General features: G+C 38.0%; 1 protein-coding gene across 1 annotated transcript; it reads right to left on the bottom strand.

The window, feature by feature from the left end:
- Window positions 1-9,618: 9,618 nt before the first annotated feature.
- Window positions 9,619-17,087, bottom strand: Tsp42Ed (Tetraspanin 42Ed). Its single transcript, XM_076120993.1, has 5 exons — window positions 16,927-17,087; window positions 12,576-12,767; window positions 10,928-11,080; window positions 10,359-10,544; window positions 9,619-9,811 (listed from the first exon to the last, which is right to left on the bottom strand). Exons 1-5 carry the CDS (start codon window positions 16,984-16,986, stop codon window positions 9,740-9,742), a joined length of 663 nt encoding a protein of 220 aa, XP_075977108.1. The 5' UTR covers window positions 16,987-17,087; the 3' UTR covers window positions 9,619-9,739.
- Window positions 17,088-21,519: the final 4,432 nt, after the last annotated feature.

Here is a 21,519-nt window from a genome sequence, read left to right as displayed (position 1 = left end):
TAGTAAGGGACCTCGGTGACCACAAGATTATGCTTCAGAGCAAGTTGCTGGTGGATGATCCTGGCTACTTGGTTGTGTCTGTGCAAGTACTCTCCATTGGCAAGACGCGAACAGCCGGAAACTATATGTCTGAGGGACTCGCCAGGCTGATGACAAGCCCGGCACACGTCAATTGTGCCGTCCTTCATAATATATTTCCGGTAGTTGTTCGTCTTGACAACTTCGTCAGCAATTGCGCAGACAAACCCCTCGGTTTCTCCAAAGAGATCACCGAAGCGTAACCAGGCCACCGACGCCAGCAGGTCGACATCGGGTCCGTGAAGGGCCCGATAGTACCTGCCATGCAGCTCCTTGCTCCGCCACACATCGACGCGGTCCCCAACGTCCATCACCACAGGCCGTCGCCAGTTCTCGTTAGCCAAGGACAGAGGAGTGAGTCCTTTATCAACTGCAACCACATCTCGGTGCAACCCCACGTCAGTGCTGAGAAAATAATCTCGAAGACTGCACACCTCGCGGTTGTGGAGGGTTTTGGCATTCAAAAAACCTCGACCCCCACACTTCCGCGGAATGTACAGTCTCATCACCGATGATCGCGGGTGATGCATCCGATATGAGGTCAGCAGTGACCGGACTCTCCTATCCAGGGCGTCCAGCTCGGTCTGAGTCCACTTGAGTATGCCAAAGGAGTACATCAGAAGTGGAATGACCCAACCGTTAAAGGCACGAACCTTGTTACCACCCGACAAAAGACTATTAAGTACTTTTCTCAGGCGGCCAAAGAAACGTTCCCGCAACGATCGTTTCACTCCCACCTCATCGATGCCTAACGCCTGTGACATACCCAAGTATTTGTAGGTGTCGGTGGCGAGGAGCGGTCTGAGAGTTGTGTGATCCGAGAGTTGTAAACCCTCGGATGTCACCACCCTCCCCTGTTTTACATGCATGACCGCACACTTGTCTACACCAAACTCCATTCTGATGGAATTACTGAAAACTTCAGTCACCTTCAGCAATTCCACCATATGCGGTTCGGATGAAGCAAACAACTTGAGGTCATCCATGTAGAACAGGTGAGATATGACTTGACCATCTCTTCGCAACCTATAACCTTGGCCTGAAATCCCCAGTAAAGTACTGAGAGGGTTCAGTGCCAGGCAAAACCACAAGGGACTCAGACTGTCACCCTGAAAGATGCCTCGCTCTATCCTTAACAACTCGCCGTCACCGAGAACCCGCCCACACCCTGGATAGCGAAGGCCAGTCGTCCATTGGCCCATGCATGATCTCAAGAAGGCGCATAGAGTTGCATCTACTTTATACAACTCCAGCACCCTCAGCAGCCATGAATGGGGCACAGAGTCATAGGCCTTCTTGTAATCTATCCAGCATGTAGACAGACTCCTACGGTTCCGGCGAACCTGCTGGCAAATGGCCATATCAATGAGGAGTAGCTCTTTAGTGCCACGGGCCCCATTCCTACATCCATTCTGAGAGATAGCCATGATGTTATTTCCAGTTATATGTTCATTTAGTTTTCCTCTCAGAATAGATGTGAGTAATTTATATAACGTGGGTAAACACGTGATGGGCCGATAATTTTTGGGATCCGTGGCATTACCTGACTTATAGAGCAAGTGGGTGATACCGTTAGTTAAAAAAGATGGTAGCGATCCAGACTCCACAGATGACTGGAATAGGGAAGCTAAGCGTGCATGCGAACTACGCAGCCATTTTAACCAAAAGTTATGCAGTCCGTCCGGTCCGGGAGATTTCCAATTGGCCAGCGAACGGACTGCGTTGGCTACATCTTCGGTCTCAATATTTATAGCCGGCATTCTTTCTATGGGCTCACATGCACGCTCAACCTCCCGCATCCAGACACCCTCAGTGTGGTCAACCGGTACCGACCAAATACTACGCCAGAACGTATTCGTAGAATCAGCATCCGGCAGGCCCATGTCGCCCACACTTTGATCGGATCGCTCCCAGGCTCTGTATATCCACTTTTGATCACTCTGGAACATGCGATTCTGGGTATATCTCGCTACACGCTTTTTGTACCTCTTAATGCGGTTTGCCCACGCGTAAACCTTCTGCTTCAGAAAGTCGATGCGCTCTGTGATCCGGGCATGGTAGTCTTGGGGACTTATATCAGTCCCCATGAATGCTCGACGCACAAAGCGCATAACTCTCGGGCGCATATTGCCCGACCTGAAGCAGATAAGTTTGCCAATCATCACCCTGGCATCAGCAATACGTCGTTCAATCCTGCACTGCCAAGCCGGTACGGCTGGCTTCGGTCGCATCGCTGTGTCTTGTTGGAATTTAACACCAGCGATGCGACATACTGCATTAGCCGCACAGTACAGAATTGAATGCACGTCAATCAAATCGTTACAGGTACAGATATAGTCGACTAGCAGCTTATCCATGGCGATGACTAGCGAGATGTTTTTCCTATGGGTGGGCAAACGAGGTAATCGCGGTCTATTATGTGGAGGTGTGTTTCGATACTCCAGAATCGCATCCTCCAGAGCACCCCTCAATTGACTATTACACTGGGTACTCATGGAGGATACCGCTTCACCTACGTCCTCATCAGAAGGGCCGGAATACACCGGGACCAATGTAGGTGCCAGAGCAGTCGCGGTAGGCGTGACTGTCTGCGATGAGGTCGGGTTAACACAGCTCCTCAATGAGTCAGAACGTAGTCTCTCAAGTGTCACGTCATCAAGCAGGTGGCATCGCTGGATGGCACGCACTTGATCCGATAGCCGCTGAACCGATACGTCGACAGCTGGTTCAAGCTCCTGAAACAGAGATAGGATTCGACTACGGTACGCCGTGAGGTTGGCTCCTCCCTCTGTAGCCGCAAAGTATGCGCGCATGACATTCTCATTTAACTTTGATGTCCATTTCATGCGCTGCACACTACCGCCGGTAGCGAGGATCCTGTTCGTAGCCGGTGGGCCACGGGATCCCAGGCATGCTGGCGGCCGGCCTCGTCCCCGTCGTACAGGTGGTGGCGACGATGGTGGCGAGTAATACTCGTCGCTTGAAGTCGAGCTCGACGCCTCAACAACCTCAACGAGTGGTGTTGCTGCAGATTGCGATGGCTGCGAGGCGGAGCTATGCGACGAGCCCGGAGGTGGAGGATGTGCACTTGGTCTCACTCTTAGATTGTACGGCATTTTTCTTATATTGACATAACGTCTAACATACTTTTAACAATGTTTTTTGTAAACGGGTCCAAAGGTTTTGGCTTCACGTATTGAAATATAGATATACATTTTTATAGATGAATTATGTAGATAATATATGTAAAATTTAAAATATTGTAATTTAAAATATGCAGAAAAATTTTTGACGTATGTCACGATGTCGTGCCATAGAGTTTTTTTATTATTATTATTATTATTATAATTAGTTTCTATTTTAAGATCGCGTTTACCTCTAGAAATTTGCAGCAAATAAGTAACTAACGTTAGTTATAAAACACTTAAGTCATTATCATGTTAACGGGGTCCACCGCTGCGAATACAGTTAAATAAATTAGTTTTGATAGAGCCCCTCAAAGGTGCGAATATTAGTCAATACTTATTCGGACAACTTAGTAATGACAGTCAAGACTTAAGTATCTTTAAAATTCTTATTTAGATCAGCGATGCTCTTAGCAATACGTACATACTATTTGTAAACATTGCCTGATTAACTATCGAATACCTACCTCGAGAATCTCTTTTTTATTTATAAAAAACATATGCAGATGCGTTCAGGAGACTTTGAATTTCTTGCAAATGCAAACGCACAGATGGACGCGTCGAATCGATATTAATAAGATGAGAATTCAAGCGTTCATTATTACATTTCTCGACGTTGTGGCCAGGCTGTATCTTATGTCTTAAGCTCGAAATAGAGTAAGGTCAATGTCATTCTGATCTGTAAACTATAATTGATTTCATCTAAATCTGTTCAGTAGTTTCTGCTTGAATGGGTAACAAACATCCTTACAAACTTTCGCATTTTTAATATTAATAAGACTAACATTCCGTAGCAAACTATCGTTTGGACCCAATAGATTTAACAAAAGTTACTTTTAACTACGAAAATGTTTATTTTTTCAGGTCATAGAAGATTTCCAACGCTGTACGAAGATGACCTAGGTCAGCCGCAGCTAGGTACATACAAGAACATTGTGTTACTGTCAGTCTAGGAAAGCTAGTGGCCACTCGCTGCTGACCTATTGCTCTCGTTTTATAACAACTTGTGCGACAAACAATTAACTTGTTTATTTTACAAGAAAGAGAAAATATTTTGAACACTACATTAGTTAGTGTTTCCGGTAGGGGTTCTTTCATGAATCAATTATGTTGGCCTTGTCTTAAAGATAGAATTACACATTAAATAAAAGAAATACTTACCATTTCTGTATATTGTTCACATAGTCCAACAACTCAGTGTGTCTTATGCAAGGTTCGTGGCACTCGGATGTTTACAAAATTCAAATTTGGGCATCAGTGACCTGCAGGCTTATGCAGCTGACGGTGGCTTATTTGATAATGATTATTAATCTTAGAAATACATAAAATTCTTCTAATAATATAAATGCTTAGGCTCTCTACTAAGTGGTACTATACAATATGCATGGATACTACTGTTCTTGTTCTTGGGTTTGATATATAGTCAGGGAAAAATCGATAAGGATTTTCTAATTTCTGTTAACAACATGCCTGGCTAATACATTTGCTTTCTGTTGCGTGAGATTATTAATATACCACGCGATTTTATAAATAAAAAGATTTATGATTTTAGAAAAGTATAATAATTGCTCCTACCGGGACTTCGTGAATTAACCCAGTTTATAACCTAGCTACCTACATAAAATCACGGCTTTTTCTTATGTATATATATATGAGTAGGCCGAGACCAAAGAACGCCACTTGGTACGATCCTTACAAACTTCCCTTTTCTCATTTACATCAAGTAACCCATCTGTATGCCAATTTTCATTTAAATTCCTTCAGTAGTTTTGGTGTGATTGAGCAACAAACCCTAACATTGAAAATTTTCTAGTGTCATTCACTTAAATCCCTATTGATCATAACTCATTACAGTACTTCATAATAAAGAAACAGAAGCTGTTCTTTGTCTAACAGTAAAAATACGCATAACAATATCAGACACAAGGCTACACATACACGATATTTTATACTCACGCTTCCGTTCGATGGATATAATAAGCAGGTATAGATTATAACCTTAGGAACGGCGCCCATTGTCAGTATTGGCAATGAACGGATCCTTTAGCATCCCTACATGCAACAAATTGCCGGTGACCAAGACTTGGCATGCTTAAGGACTCTTTGACATCCCTCATCACGCTAAATGCTAAGGCTTAGTTTCCTACAGTATAGGCCTGCGAAAGATGTGCGAGAGATTTTTTTTTCAAGAAAGAAAGAAATAAGTGTCACGTGACCAGTATTGGCATAACAAGGAAAAGATCCTTCGGCATGAATCAAAACGTTTGTTTTGCAAAACTAAAATAAACCTTTATCAATTGTGTTGGTTTCATATAAAAAATAATCGAAACTAGTTCAAATTCCCACTGTCAATGTTACCCAAGTGATTTAAAGTTACCCAAATTGACCTTACATATACTTTTTGAATTTTTGCTTCGAGCATCTAAACTTGATTCTTGTTTCTCGATTAGAAATTACCAAATAAGTAATGCAAGTAGTAGTAGTGAAATATAAAAATGGGAAACGAGAGACGCTTTTCAAATCTACAAAACAACGAAATCTTTTATCACACAGGGAGTTAAACGAGTGTTCTTATCATGCTGCTAGTTCGTTGACCCGTGAGGCTGGTGGCTGGTGGCAAGGTGCAAGGGGTCCCGTTACAAAGCTGGCGTGTTTACTTTGGGCGCCGTTTTTATTTGAACTCGTTTCGAATCATTGGCGCCACGGAAACTTCTGATACCTGTGATCAAACTGGACAGACATATTAAGCGATTGTAGCGCTTCAATTGAGGGTGTTTTTTAATATTTGATTTTAACTTATTTCATTAAGAAATTGTTCTATTTGTTTCATTGATATTTAATAGGTACTAGTTTAACACAATACTCATACGGAAAATGCATTTTCAGATTTCTGTAACGGGTTTTGAGTATCAGGTAAGTCGTTTAGGTACGATGTTTCTTAGATCAGTAAATTATGAATATTGTCATTGGATACTACTTAATGTTTGAGGAGTCCAAACCAAATTAGGGTTTTTGGGCGGCTGTTACAAGTTGACACTTTGATTGACCGTCTACTTCATACTACTGCAATAAATATATTTTTAAATAAGAATAATTTAATAAAATTGTTTTGAAATCATTGTTTAATTATTTCAAATTATTCTCACATTGCCGCCGCTCCCTTCCCAGAGATAGTAAAAGCTGTTTTGAAAAGTAATACAGAAACAAGACACTATCCTGCAGGGGGTGGCATGAAAAGTAGGAAGTGGACAACAGGAATATAAATATCCAACTTTAACCGAAACAAAAGCTCAGCTGTAAGCTTTCGATCGCTTGCAGCAGCTTATAGCTCAACAACAATGAACCGGTCAGTTCCGTTACACGGAGCAGGTCACAGCCACCGTTCCGTTCCACTCTCGACGTACACGTGAGCTTCCTAGCTGTCACTGCAAGCGGCAGGTTTGATGTATCTATAACTCATCATATGCTATATTCAACCTTAATAGTAAGAAATATGGCACATAATTGCACGTACAGAGTGAAAGGCTTTAAGGCCTATTGTGCCTGTTGTTGAATAAAATAAAGTGTAATTTTATTTATAGGTATTCAGATATGTAAAGCACTTGTAAGATGGTAATATATAAGTAGTTTGCATGTTTATGTGGTGAGCAGTCATCGTATGTTACTGAGGCTGTGCATAGGTCTATGAGTTACGAGTTTTGTTCACGACAATCGCAATTGGAATTGACAACAAGAGGAATTCTATCGTTTACTTAATACTGAACATAACTTAAAGCCTAGACAGACGAAATACTTTTGTCTGTCATCAAAAATCCCCGGATCACTAATAACAATACCACGTGTGCATTATGCAATACGATAGTAAGATATGTATTTCGAAGGACGAAAAAGTACCTCTAATTCTTCCTCATTCCGGGAGAAGTACAAGCAATGGCACAGCCCGGACAGCCATAAGTAAAATACTGTGAAATAATTAACCCGTCAATAAACTCGTTCCAATAAGTCCAAAAACCTAAATTGACAGTTTCCTGTAATTTGCATGCAAATCATTCTCTCACAAAGTAATTATCGCACATTTAAACCTCAGGAATATCAATAAACAGTCTTTAAGAACATATAAAAAGGCTGAGAGAAACTCCAGCGTAATGTAACTTAATGCGAAGATAAGTGATAAACGTATTAACACTTAGTTTATCGGTACAACATCACGTAACTACTTTCACTGAACAAAACTTTCTTTCAGATATCCTCTTTGAAAAGTTGACCTTTTTAATTTGTTATGGTTTTGTTTAACAACTTTTTGCTTGTTACTCTCCCACTGCTGGTCTTCTCCCGAGCGAGGGAGGAGCTAGACTTTGAATCCATCACCCTGGCCATGGTTACCCACAAGAAGTGTGTTAACTTTTAGGCATGCTAAGTTTCATTGCAATGTTTTACTTCACCGTTAGAACATGTGATAATTATTTTTAACACATGCATGACTTCCAAAAGTCTTTGCTGTGTTGTCTCAGGTTCGAACCGTCGTCGTCGATTACTTGCGTGGGAGGTGTAAGCCTAGACCACTCGGCTATACTGCTGTCAACGGCTGAATATTCAATGAAAATTAGAACTTGTACTTAGCTGATCTGCCTGTTTTTAATATTTTTAAACAGAAAACTTGCAAACAATGATTGAGTAAGTTTAGTTAGGTATTACATTTTACCTTAACTTTAAAATATGAAGTTGAAAAAAACAACGGCTGAGAATTTTTACCAAAGTTTCCTCCTAACTCCCGAGTACAATAGTTCTATAAATACCCTTGACCCGTACAAGGATGCAGGTCAGAGATGCCAGCTCGTAGCACGTGAGTCACAAGCGTGGTCTGCAAGCGTACGGGACTATTGCCTACATCCCTTCACCATTAACATGTCCTTCGCACGAACACTGAATACACGATTATGTTGACAGTTTTCCGTGTTTATTCTTAGCTACTCGCAATTACCAGTGATGAAAGAAAACATCGTGACGCAACCTTGCATGACTGAGTTATGTTTAAAACAGTTCTCGAAGGTATGCAAAGTCCCCAACCCACAATTGGCCATCGTGATGGTCTTAAGGCACAACCCCTCCCTCATTACGAGAGGGGACCCTTGCTCTGTAGTGGTGCTTTAAAAGGTTAACTTACATTTACTCCCAATTAAATCTGCTTCGAAAGACTTCCCGGGGTAATAGAGGGAGACCTTCAAACAATCCCTAATTAGCTGAAGACATAGTTGCTCCCTTATTCTGGGAGGTGACGCTTGCGCAGCAGTAGAACAGTGATGGTTTAAGTTAGATATATGAAATCAGAATATAGTGTCTAGTATGTATGGCTCAAATCACATCGAGATGGCATTTAAATTACAGCACTTTTTTAAATGATATTAAAGTATGAAACTGATTTGAGTCTGCGGGTGTTTCGTGGGGGTTTCAGTATTATCGAGTCTGTAAAAACAATGTTCTGCAAAGTTATCAAATTCAATATAATATGATATCTACATAATAATCCTTATCTGCACTTGTTATAATACTTTTTGCATCAACAGAACAATTTAAAGTATTATATTATTATAGTATCGTATTTAATGACATGTTATCAAAATAAACAATTTTATTTATCTATCGATTGTACTTCAGTTTGTAATATAACACCACTTGGGAAATTACGTAATGGAATTGAACGATGCAATTTTAGATAATTAGTCTACCTATAGGCACCTAGTAACCAGAGTTTTATTGGCTTTGGAACTCACTATTGTCCCACAGTTGGGCAAAGAAATGAAAAAGAGGTTAGGCACATTACTCTGGCTGATTGCGGGTTGAATAATTTGTATTCCATCAAAAACGGTTTTCTATTTTAAAGAACGCTCTGAACGTGCAAACTTTTGCCATAATATTTACATTTATGTACTTGTACACAAATGACAATAACGAGTAAGTATTTTTAATACACATAACTGTACAAATATTTAAGTTTAAATGTGTGTTTGTCTGTTTCTTCATTTGTCATGCAAAAACGACTCAGCTGATTTCGATTCAATTGACAGGGTGACAGCTTATGAGTCGGAGAAGTATATTGACGAAATAGAATATATCTGATTTTGGAGAAAGTGAATAAAACGTATGGACTTATAAGATAGAGAATCATTTAGGAATAATTACAGTAAACATTGTGTATAAAAGTCTAGTGCTCTATTATCTATGTGTATAGCTCATGGCAGCTATACATTTAGAGTACAAGACCTACTCTTATTTTAGAGTACGATTGTTGCCAACCGTAATCGAAAACCTTGCCCTAGGCGACTAAAGTATGTGATGCAACAATAAAATCGTGCGGTTTAGTTAGCAGATAAATAAAACTCATATTATTATTATTAGTCCTTAATTTCAATTTTATACATTAACAGCTAGGTATAAACTTATTATCTATTATATTCGTAGTTCTGTTCACTTCACGACTAGTAGCGCGCCCTTCGGCTCTTGTTGCGCACGTGGTTGGCAAGGCACAGTCCAAACACAGCTGCTACCAACTAAAAACAAAATATTATTATTAATACATACATAAAATCATTTCATAAGAGCACGCAAAGACCAAACAACGCCACTGGCTTACTATATAAAAAAAAAAGTATAAGCGCCTGTTCAAAATTTAATAGCAATTTGGTTTTACTGGTAAAATAAAACTAGAGTTAAATTAGACTAGGCACCAATCAAGAACACAAACTTGATAAATTAGTGAAAATAAATAAACTAGTGTAATTAGTGACCCTAACGAAATAATAAATACAAAATACGAAATTATAGATTAGTTCTTGTACCTATTACATAAATGAGATTTACACAAGTCATCTGTACTAATATAATAAAGCTGAAGAGGTTGTTTGTTTGAACGCGCTAATCTAAGGAAAATTCTTTTAATGTTAGATAGTCCATTTATCGAGAAAGGCTATAGGCTATATATCATCACGCTACGACCAATAGGAGCAGAGTACCAGTAAAAAATGTTACAAAAACGGGGAAAATGTTGACCCAGTCTCTTATGTGACGCAAGCGAAGTTGCTGTCTGTGATAACTTACCTCAATAGCGCAGACAACGATGGCTACGACTCCGATGGCCAGCCCGAAGGTTTGGAAGAAGTTCTGCACGATGCTGTTGCAGCCGGAGTACGAGTTGAGGATGGTGCAGGGCGGTGCCGCGCAGCATGTGTCCGGGATATTCGTCAGGTACGAGAGAGCAGCGCCGTTCGGACCACAGCAGTTGAACTGCAAAATAGTAAATAAATATCATTGGACAACTATCACTATCACACACGGTCGTTTGATCCCAAACTAAGAAGAGCTTGTACTATGGTAACCAAATATCATTGCACTAAACTGGAAAATATAGCATTTGCTTATGATTTATAGCTGACTGAGCTTCCTTTTAAGACTATGCTGGGTCGAACATGTCAGCTGGGTATGAGTATCAGCTATATGTACGTGTATTTAATCTCCTCAAAATTAACACATCGTGTTTTCTTAGCTCGTTTTTTTAGAGTAGGTAAAATTAAAAAACAGTTGAACCTGATCGATCATCTCAAAACTCGAGGAATGATGGTTAAAGTCTACTTCACGAAAATTCTGTCATAGCATGTTGTTAACCTTACCGTTTTCTCAATCTCTTGGAACTCAGTGGGGTGTTGCTTGAAGTATGTGTTGAGCCAGTTGGGTACAGCGTCCATGACGTCATCAAGCTTCACGAAGATCAGCACAGCCAGCGTCAGCTTCACGATCATCAGCACCAACATGAAGATGGAGAACTGGAAAAGGTAGGGTAATAATTAGCCATTATACAGAAAATAGATCAATGTTCCTTCAGCTTCCTATAAACTGTTATTTTGACACGATGACGATTCTCCGGTTAAGCTTCAATAAGGGTGTCTTGTCTGTATGGTAGATGTAAGATTAACAGGCACTTAGCGAGGCATGCAGGCATCGAAACAATTTTACAGCCTATTAGCCGTTAGAAGTTAAGATAGGATTCCTTGTAAGATCATTGGAAAACCTCCGTAAAATTCACATTTTGACGCTATCGCAACTTGATATGATATTACAGCAAAGAAAACTAAACCGAGAATTCCTCAAAACAAAATTTGCGTGAAACAGCATACCTACGTGTTAGGACATGCCTTAATAACACCACATCGTCTAGTTATCGTCAAACAATAGCCTATTGACACAGTCCTTTTGACATGAGAATAATATATTATTGCTCTATATTCCGTTTCAATTATTCTTATCGGAAATTCAATTGTTTTGACTGAATTATTTCTCAGAAACAGTAAAAGATGCGATCATATTATTATGATTATATAAAACCTTGAACTTTATTGGTCGCCGTCGGTTGAAATTGCAGCACTTACTCATATTTAGTATTTTAAAAATATATTCATAGTTACTTCTTATATTCATGGAAAACTAGGGCTTGATGCAATTAAGGGAAATTCAAGTAGCTCCTTTGAGACCTATAGGGGCACTATACGTGCAAATGTTTTTCTTCCGACAAAAATACTTTAATAACCCCGCTTGGTGTAGACAAAAATCATTTAATTATGCAATACAGCGACGTTTTGCTGGTTCTTATGTCATATGGCGGTCCCGTCATTTCATTCATCACCGCGCTATTGCGGTAAATGGGGCTCATTACCAAACTCCAGGTTATAAGGACATACCAACGACAATTGGTAAAACACAGTAATCTTCGCTAAACTTGTTACACTCGTGTACACTACCCACCACTCACATTTATTCCAGTGGGACGTTAGAAAAATCGAGAAGAATTCTTTAATCATGAGGATTGCTACACACATATTTTAGTTCGGCAATATTTACCGAACAACAAAACAGACTCGAAGCAATTACTGCACTTGTAATAGTGCCGATCGGGTAGTATCTGCGGGTCCGATCATCACAATTTGGTTTAAACATTCAGGCAGAGCGATGCCCTATGGTATTTTTCCCGAACATTTATCTACACATTTGCCGCCTGGCTAGGCCGATTTATGCCGAACCGAATACTAATCCATACTAATATTATAAATGTGAAAGTAACTCTGTTTGTCTGTCTGTTACTCAATTACGCCTAAACTACTGAACCAATTTGCATGAAATTTGGTATGAATACCCGAGAAAGGACATAGGCTACTTTTTACCCCGGGAAAATGACGCATTCCCTGGAAAAATTTAGGTGTCGGACGAAGTCGCGGGTAAAAGCTAGTATAATATATTATGTAGTAAGGCTAACACGATACTCACAGTAACCAGCATGCAGTTGCTCTCCCTAATAGCTCCGCAGCATCCGAAGAAGGCAATGAGGAAGACGACGCCGCCGAGCACCATGGCGGTGATGGGGGCCACTTGGAAGCCATTGGCATCTGCTATGTTTGTTATAGGACTGATCTGAAGCTGTGTGGCAACGCCCAGTCCGAGGAGCGCGAGACCTGCCAACTGGAATACAACACACATCAAATAAATAATGTTGAATAATAGTATTTGTTTTTTAATTCAAATATGTGTTACGATGTTGTTACATAATAGGTTATAATGTCAACATGAATAAAAAAAGCAAATCTCTTATATTATAATTATTTCAAAATCTTTTTGGATTTACTGCTAGGATTTGTTTTATTATTGTTGTCACTCAATAATAATGCTTCTGTGTTGGCTACTTTTGCTTATTCTTTTCTGATTATGTACTTGATAAAAAATAACTTATTTGGTTTTTCAGAAAACTTTTCAAATGTTATCGCTCTATAATGATCATCAATTATTTTAGTTGTTTAAGTAATACAAATTATCTTATCTGACGTATTTTCCTATAATTTTATTAGGTAAGAAAATGGAATTTTTAATAATTTGGTTCGTATCGCTAGGTGGAGAAAAGAAAATTTAAGTCTGTATTCTTTTTAATCCGTTACTGTCCCACTACTGAGCTAGGGTCCCCTCTCGAACGAGATTGAGGTTAGGTCTTGAGTCCACCACACTCGCCAAGTGCAAATTTTAGGCATGCAAGGTTTCATCACGATGTTTTCCTTTTCCAATAAAACTACGATTAGATAAACATATAGAGAAATACTCGAAATGGTTTCCACCTTTCGAACGGCTTAGTAAACCTATTATAATTTGAAACCCGGTTATCTATCTTTTCTATTTTTACTAGTACAATTTGATCCTTAAGCTGATTACCATAATATATATCGCTCATTTAGGTCAATAAGATTACAACACAAGCCAGTCGCTACAAGATATCAAGCTGATAAGCAACCGTTTTTACAACCAGGCGCCCTTTCTTTGCTGCAAAAACCACTTATTTCTGCTTTAAAATGACTTATATCTTGCCATCTTGACTCAAAGGTCTAACCTCCCTTATTATGGGTGGAGACCCTTGCCCAGCAGTGGGACATTAAGAGGTTACATTTATAACTTGAACCTTGCCAATGAGTGGGACATAATCCTTTCGAATCAAAACATCTGTCAGGTTATGGGTTGATTCAATGAAGTGCATTGCATTGCCTTAAAGCCACGCTACACTCGGTCAGCGTGAGGGCTTCAAGGCAATGCCAGGTAGGTACTAAGTATTGTTCCAACTCGAACAACTATTTTAAGAACTTTCAAGCGGACAAGGTTTCCTCAAGAAGTTTTCCTTCACCGTTGAAGCAAGTGACAATTACTGACAATATTAAATCAGACTAAATTTGAACCTGTCATTGCTTTATTTGCTTAGGTTTAAACTCTACCAATTGCAACAAAAGTTGAGAATAAGATTAAGATTTGGTTATGTAAATCATCGACCCTTTAAATGACATATATTATCACGTGGACTTTAGTTTTCCCGCTTCCACGACACTTTATTGCTGATCTGTCATATAACAGACTAGCTAACCGGCGCAACTTCGCTTGCGTCACGAAAGAGAGAATGAGTCATAATTTTCCCCGTTTTTGTAACATTTTTCGTTACTACTCCGCTCCTAATGGTCGTAGCGTGATGATATTATAGCCTATAACCTTCCTCGATAAATGGGCTATCTAACAGTGAAAGAATTTTTCAAATCGAACCAGTAGTTCCTGAGATTAGCGCGTTCAAACAAACAAACAAACAAACTCTTCAGCTTTATAATATTAGTATAGATTATCCCAGTTTTGACCTTCCTGTTCCCGAAAATAGTGCTTCTATACTTCCTAAGGAATCATCATACCAAATTACAACTTTCTACGGTCAGTAGTTCGGCTGTGCGTAGTTCATCAGTCAGTATCAAAAGAGTTAAATATATGTTGTTTAAATTAAGTGACAAATAAATAAATCTCACTGAGCAGTAGTTAAGGTAAATCTAAATTTATGCTTATGTCCGACGTCATGTTAATTTCATGAAACAATACCTTTTATTAGAGGTTGATTCAATATTCCTATTCAAATGATATGAAGAGGAAAATAGGTGATTTATCCCTAAAAGTATAGAACTGGTTGCTTAACTTAATATAAAAACCTTTGTATTCTGTTAAATATCAGAAAGTCTTTCAGGTGGTAAAAGTAAAGACTAGTAACTAGTGAATTAAACTGTTGAAAAATTTCATAATACTGAATTTCAACAACTCAAAAATTACTGAAATGCATTTTGACAGATTCTCAACATTATATCGCCTCAATCAGTCTACTACACGGGATAGTATTAATCAAAATCAAATCATTTATTCATTTAGGTTTTTAATTTATGTATGTACCGCCAGTTCGGAAGGTAGGACCAATGAAAAGAGCTGGCAACAAACTCCTGGTCACACTTTATAATCGGTAAATGGATATGTACCAAAATGTTGACAACAAAGTGTCATATTACATAAACGTGTAGAGATTTCCAGGTATTGTTATATTTAATGCAACGCTGACTAACATCTATAAATACCTATGTATATACATACAACATATCATCAGAATTGAGTTCAGTAGAATTTTGCATAGTTTGTGTACAATCAATAAGGTATATCAGTAATTGAGGTGTTATCTGCAGCCAATGGCGTTGTAAGATGATATCTTATCACTTTATCAGTTGTTTTTAGGTGCGACGTACCGGCCTTTCTGCTAACATACTTTATGGGCGTATCGCATGATCCATGCAGGATGGAATGTGTTTTAAAACTTCTGTATGTAGCAACAGAAGTTTTAAAACACATTCTTGAAATATTTGCAATACCTATTCACTAAATAATACTAAATATACATAGGTATATTATAGATGAAAAAGTTTGTAACTCTTTCACGAAAAGCTACCGGACGAATTTTACAGTTTATAACCTGGATTATAACACAGGATACTTTACATCCCTTAATGGGTATTATTTTACGTGGTCAAAGACGCGGGCAAAAGTTAATGTACCCTGAAATTCAGTAATCTATTCCATCCAAACATAGCGTACGTATGAAAATGGTGGGCTTAGTTCTGTATTTTACTTGTTACAATATAAATACCCATGGCGATTTTAGAGGGCAAATCTACTTTTAATAATTGGGCACAGTAAAAGGATAGCTCTGAAATAACAATAGCCCATGTAACTTTACCGCAGGTTGCACTAGTTCAAATATAAACTCACTTGTTCAAATTGAACAGGAAAATTAAGAGTAACAGTAGTTTCTAAACTATATATACCTGAGGTATACCTAAAAGTAGGGATGCTCAAGGCCTAATTGAGCGTTCAGTCTCCTATATCTAGGTTAGAGCGGGGAGAACGAGAAATATTTCTAAGATTGTCCCCATGTTGCCATTCGTAGCATATAAGAAAAAGAGTTCTGACTACCCACATATTATAAAAAGTGTGATCGTAACTATAGGTATATCAAAAACTCATCGTATGTTTCACCAGCCGACATAAAACAAACACGTAATGTACATCATGATTCATATCGTTGTTTAACCTTCAATTCAAATAATATCATTTATGAAACTAATATGTCATTTCCACGGTAACATTCTCGGAACTCGATGAAAAGGAAATTGTAAGAACCCACCCAGAATCTTTTAGAGACAGTTTATGACCTAAAAAGCTACAATTAAACGTACTTATCCCATGTGTTAATTTAACCAACACTTATCCAAGGGAAAACCGGCGGAAAAACTTGTATTGAACCATTTTCCACAATTTATGTAGGTAGGTGGTTTTATTCAAACAACATGCAATAAACTACTAATCAGCTTTGTTTATCAGAAAATCAATAAATGATTGAAACTATCACGACATGCATACAACCATGTCATATATAGATTTAGATGCAATATTGAATACAAACTCATAAAAAGAGCAATTAAATTCACAAATATACCCTGAAAATTATTACATTTTCAAGAGCTCCCTCGCATTTTTGAAAACGGTTACACTCGCGACATTTTCAAAACTGCAAACCGTTTAGGTAATAAAAAAACCCGTGAAATTTAAATCCGCAGCAATAAAAATCACCAATCTTTTTATTTAAACACTCCATCTCAAATCCTTTTTCGGGAAATCGGTCAAGTATAACTTGAATTTAAAACTACCTTTTAGATTGAAATCCTTAACCGCGTGAGTTAAGAATATCTTTAAATTATTTGCTACAATATAAAGTAAACTATTAAATACTCACCGCAAAAACCAAATTTGCGAAGAACAGAATATATTTAACGAGAAATTCACCACAACCCATTTTGATTTATATTATTTTTGTTCTGTGATAACGCGTGTATGTCGTCCGACGATTGTCACTACACTCGCACACCGAGCACCGACTGTCAGACGTATAGTGTCACCCGTATGGCCGTATGTATATCGAACTAGATAAGACATACACTTATATGTGTAAATTACCAACCATTTTACATAACGGACGTACTTATTTTACCGGGAATAAACGGGGAAATGGCTAAATTAAATTGTTATTTACCGTTTATATTATTATTCCTTTTATTTTGTGAAAAGGCAACCCCTTCTGTATCTATATTAATATTATAAAGCTGAATGTTAAATATGTAAGTAACCAAGGCCTTGCCCAGCAGTGGGTCAGACAAGGGTTAAAAAACCGGCCAAGTGCGAGTGCTAGACAGACAGCGGGACTTAGTAATAGGGTTCCGTCTTTACCCTTTGGGTACGGAAACCTAAAAAAGGGAAAATACAATAAGACTAAGGAAATAGCTATTTATGGTTTAGAGTCTAATCCATATGTAGCTATATCCTTCACAAAAAACTTCGACAAATATTTGTCTAATCATAAGGCAAAATTGTTTGTACCCAACGAGAATCAAACCTACAATATCTGCACGCTGTAAAAGCTGAGATTTCTATAAACAACACAACATAATAACTTTAGGCTTTTCTAAAATGATGATGATTACTAAGTATTTCAAAGCAGTAATGTACTACATGGTGGCAATCAAATTGACGTACACTAGTTGCCAACTGAGATACGTAATACGCATGCTGATAAGTTATTCGACACTTATTTAAAAGTTGCGAAACTGACTCTTCTTTGTGGGATTTCCATGTTCCAGAATACAAGAGTATAAACTCATTTGGCCTGCGTAGTAATCTAGTCGTATTGTTTCTTAACAGGATAAAATTAATTTACCCTCATAATATGAACCAAATCTATTATTTTGTATGAAGTATTGTTGCTAATAATACGCAGCAGGAAAACATTTTGTAAATTCCTATACAGACAGGAATTATTGGTTTGTCATGTGGTTTAATATTGACCATTACCTACATACAGGTGAAGTATACGAAAATACTAATTTATTATTCTGCAACTTTTCTGCGTGTAGGATCTGTCCACCCATGTAATAGAGACATGCGGGCATGGGATCCTAGCCTACCCAAGCCACTGCAGCATTTATCTTCCCCACAGCTGCAAAGTCAAGCCCTGCTTTTATCACAAACTAGCTTTTGCCTGCGACTTTGTCCGCGTGGTTTGTGACTTAGAACAGCATTTTCGTAGAAACTTTCATATCCTATTTTATCCCCTTGGGGGTAGAATTAAACAAAATTCTTTATTAGCGGATGGCTACGTCATAACTTGCATGCCAAATTTCAGCCCGATCCGTCCTATGGACTGTGCGTTGATAGATCACTATATCAGTCAGTCACCTTTAAGTTATATGTATTAAGATTCTTATACCAATAACCCGTATCACCCCACCACTGCCCAAATTTCCCTCCCACTTTCCTCTTAAACGTAGGATTCCCAAGAAGAGTTGGCGTCAGGTTATAAAATCCCAGACTGATTTTAAGAGTAAACATTTTGATACTTAACGTGGGATAAGGACAAAAAATTAAGTAGTTCCTGTCCGCGACTTTGTTTGCGTGAAATTTTTTCCCAAAGTAAAATTATCCAATGTGTGAATGTAAGTTCTTAACTCTAAATTTAGAGAACCAGTGATAAAAACATACATACACATTACACTCATATACTGTCGTATTAAGGATACACATAGATTGTACTACATAGGATAAAATATGGAATCGGATTAATAGGAAAAAGGAAACTATGACGTGTTTCAGTTGCCTGAAACGAATGAGTGTACAAATTTACAGAGACCGGACATATTACAATCTGAAAACGAATATTGTGTCAACATTATCTTATCTCTCTGTGTTGTGTATTTTAAGAATTGTTTTCACCCACTGTTATCTATGTAATCATTGTATTAGTTGTCTAGGAAAAAAGGTCTTTAATTCGCGATTTATTTGGGCATTCCTCCGTGTTACATTCACCATGATAATTGTATTTAAACACTTTACATTTGTACTTCAAAATATTAAGTTTATCGCCTCCATTAATGTTTGTGTAAAAAGGTCTTTTTTTGTCCCGTTCCACTGCTGGGCAAGGTTCTCTTTCTGAACGAGGGACGGGTTAAGTTTTGAGTCCACCCTGCCTATGTGCGGGTTGGAGACTATACATGCCTTCAAGAAATGTTTAAAACAAATTTTAGGCTAAGGGTATGCCAAAAATACAATGACTTTTCGTAGTTATGTATTGTGTATATTAGAAATAATTATGACTTCTTACTTCGGTGAAGGAAAATATCGTGATGCAACCTCGCAAGCCTTAGATTTCTTTAGAGCAGTTCTTGAAGGCATGCAAAATCCCCAACCCGCACATTGCCAGCGTAGTGGACTATAGGCTTAACCCCGGCCTCATTGAGTGTGAGATTATTTTGTAATAGTGATTCACAACAATTTCGAGATTTATTATAATTTGTCCGTAATAATTATTAATAGTGCGTAATTACAGGGTGTAAAGTCCCATGGTACAGGTAACAGTAATGATAATTTAACTCATGACAAGTAGAACGGGGATAATGGGTTTTCAGTTTAATGCGTATTGGAAATACGTCATCTAGGTGTCTGTGTGATAAATGACGACCAAAGAACATATCAGAATAATTTATTTATGAGTAAAATTACAACCCCCGGATTAGGATTGCCTACTAAATACGTAAATACTATAATGTTTCATTGGAAGGAACTATACTTTAAATTAACGAAACAAAATACTCTCTCTCTCTCTCTTTCTGGCTTTTCGTTCCATGTGGTGGTGTAGTCAGCCTTTTGTAAACTCGCACTCCACTTCGCCCTATCATTGACGTCGTCTTCCTCAACCTCACATATCTCGCCGCAAGACTTCTGTCCACGTGGTCTCTGGTCTCCCTCTTGGTCTAACATAAATACAATGGAAAAAATATTTTAATGTAACGTACGTAACTTATTGTATCATTAATAAAACGATTTACGACCCCGCGGCGTATCGTTGGCGACCATTTTGACCACCAACTACAATCAACATACGGCTGGAACGATAGCTTTAATTCAAGCATTGATGTTATCTGACGAAGGAAATATCGTCATTTAAAGAAACCAAAATATGGAAAATCTGTCAAAATTATTTCTCGAATAAAGTTGGACTGGAGTTTGTGATAACTATCCTTATTAAATAATAACATGATTACGTGTCACAAGCAGGCTTGATCATCAATTTCATCACATTATTTTGTCTTAGGAAAATGTCTATTCAAAATAAACAGCAGGAAATCACGTCAGGAAGGTCGGAGATCATTTCTCCACGTAGATGAAGTCTCCCTCACATTTATTACTTTTCCAAACCACACTGCACGTCAAATTGTGACGACATTTGCAATTTTACAGTTCAGTGCAATATTGAGGATACATCTCTTAACTTGCGATGAATCACTGTAATACGCAGGTGTGTTTAGTATTAGGTACTACTGCTATGTATTGTGTATAAACAAGCGTACAATACATGAATCTCTGCGGTCAAATATTGGAAAGTTTTAATGATCATGCAACTCAGGAAAATACAAAATTAATAAAAATACCACATAGATACGTCAGTTAACATTTCACGGTAGTAAGTGATTTCAATTGAATCTCATGTCATTTACAATTTAAATTGGGTAATTAGGTACTGTTTTTTTCAGATAGTGGTTTTTTGGAAGAACCCGGGCGATCGCCAGGAGCTACGTTGTCCTTAATGCTTAAACTTTTAGCATTAGTTCAGTTCTAAAGGAATGGTAGTCTGGCGTTGTTAAGTATATTGGTATGTTACCTATACCTTTCTTATTGCAGAATTTGGATCGCTTGTTATGCTAAAATACGGTCCAAAAAGACCTGCTTTGTTTTTACTGATTACATGCAACTATAGCAGCGCAGCAGTGGGCTTAAATTAAATTCTTTTATATAGGCAGTAACTGTATTTAGGCCAACAATGGGTTATTTTGTGCAATACTTTGCTAATTTTGCCGATCTGAATGAGTAAGCTCCTTCTACAATTATATCATCAAACTACACAACAGAGTTATATTGCTATATTAAAATGAACAGGCGTTTTCAATTCTGCGAAGTATTAATAACAGTTTATTATTAGCTTTTTTACTGTAACGAGGTAAATATTATAATTTGCTGCACTTTGACTGGCTATTAGTTGCACGTACGATGTTTAAATCTAGGTCAGAACGCACAGGTAACGTAGCTAGATTATTTCTTGAGTACTGAAAAGGCATAAATTCTAAGTGTTATGAATGAATCAATAAATGAAGATACGTATAATTAATTACAAAAACGCCCAACTATAAACTACTACTGTTCTTTAGTCTTAACCTAGGTACCCCTATGGTAAAAAGGAGCGAATTTATGTACGTGTATATTTTAATAAAACTATCTTTAA

Source organism: Anticarsia gemmatalis, chromosome 12, assembly GCF_050436995.1.
Source record: "Anticarsia gemmatalis isolate Benzon Research Colony breed Stoneville strain chromosome 12, ilAntGemm2 primary, whole genome shotgun sequence".
In the NCBI taxonomy this organism is placed as follows: domain Eukaryota; kingdom Metazoa; phylum Arthropoda; class Insecta; order Lepidoptera; family Erebidae; genus Anticarsia; species Anticarsia gemmatalis.
The sequence above is the reverse complement of the archived record's forward strand: the minus strand, read 5'-3'. Positions and strand labels throughout refer to the sequence as shown.

What these genes read in the sequence shown, in the direction of transcription:
- Tsp42Ed (XM_076120993.1), bottom strand. Translation starts at nt 16,986, where the DNA reads ATGGGTTGTGGTGAATTTCTCGTTAAATATATTCTGTTCTTCGCAAAT. An exon ending in GCAACTGCATGCTGGTTACT is followed by an intron (nt 11,081 to 12,575) that starts GTGAGTATCGTG and finishes TACCTTTTCCAG; the next exon opens with TTCTCCATCTTCATGTTGGT. An exon ending in TCGTTGTCTGCGCTATTGAG is followed by an intron (nt 9,812 to 10,358) that starts GTAAGTTATCAC and finishes TTTTGTTTTTAG; the next exon opens with TTGGTAGCAGCTGTGTTTGG.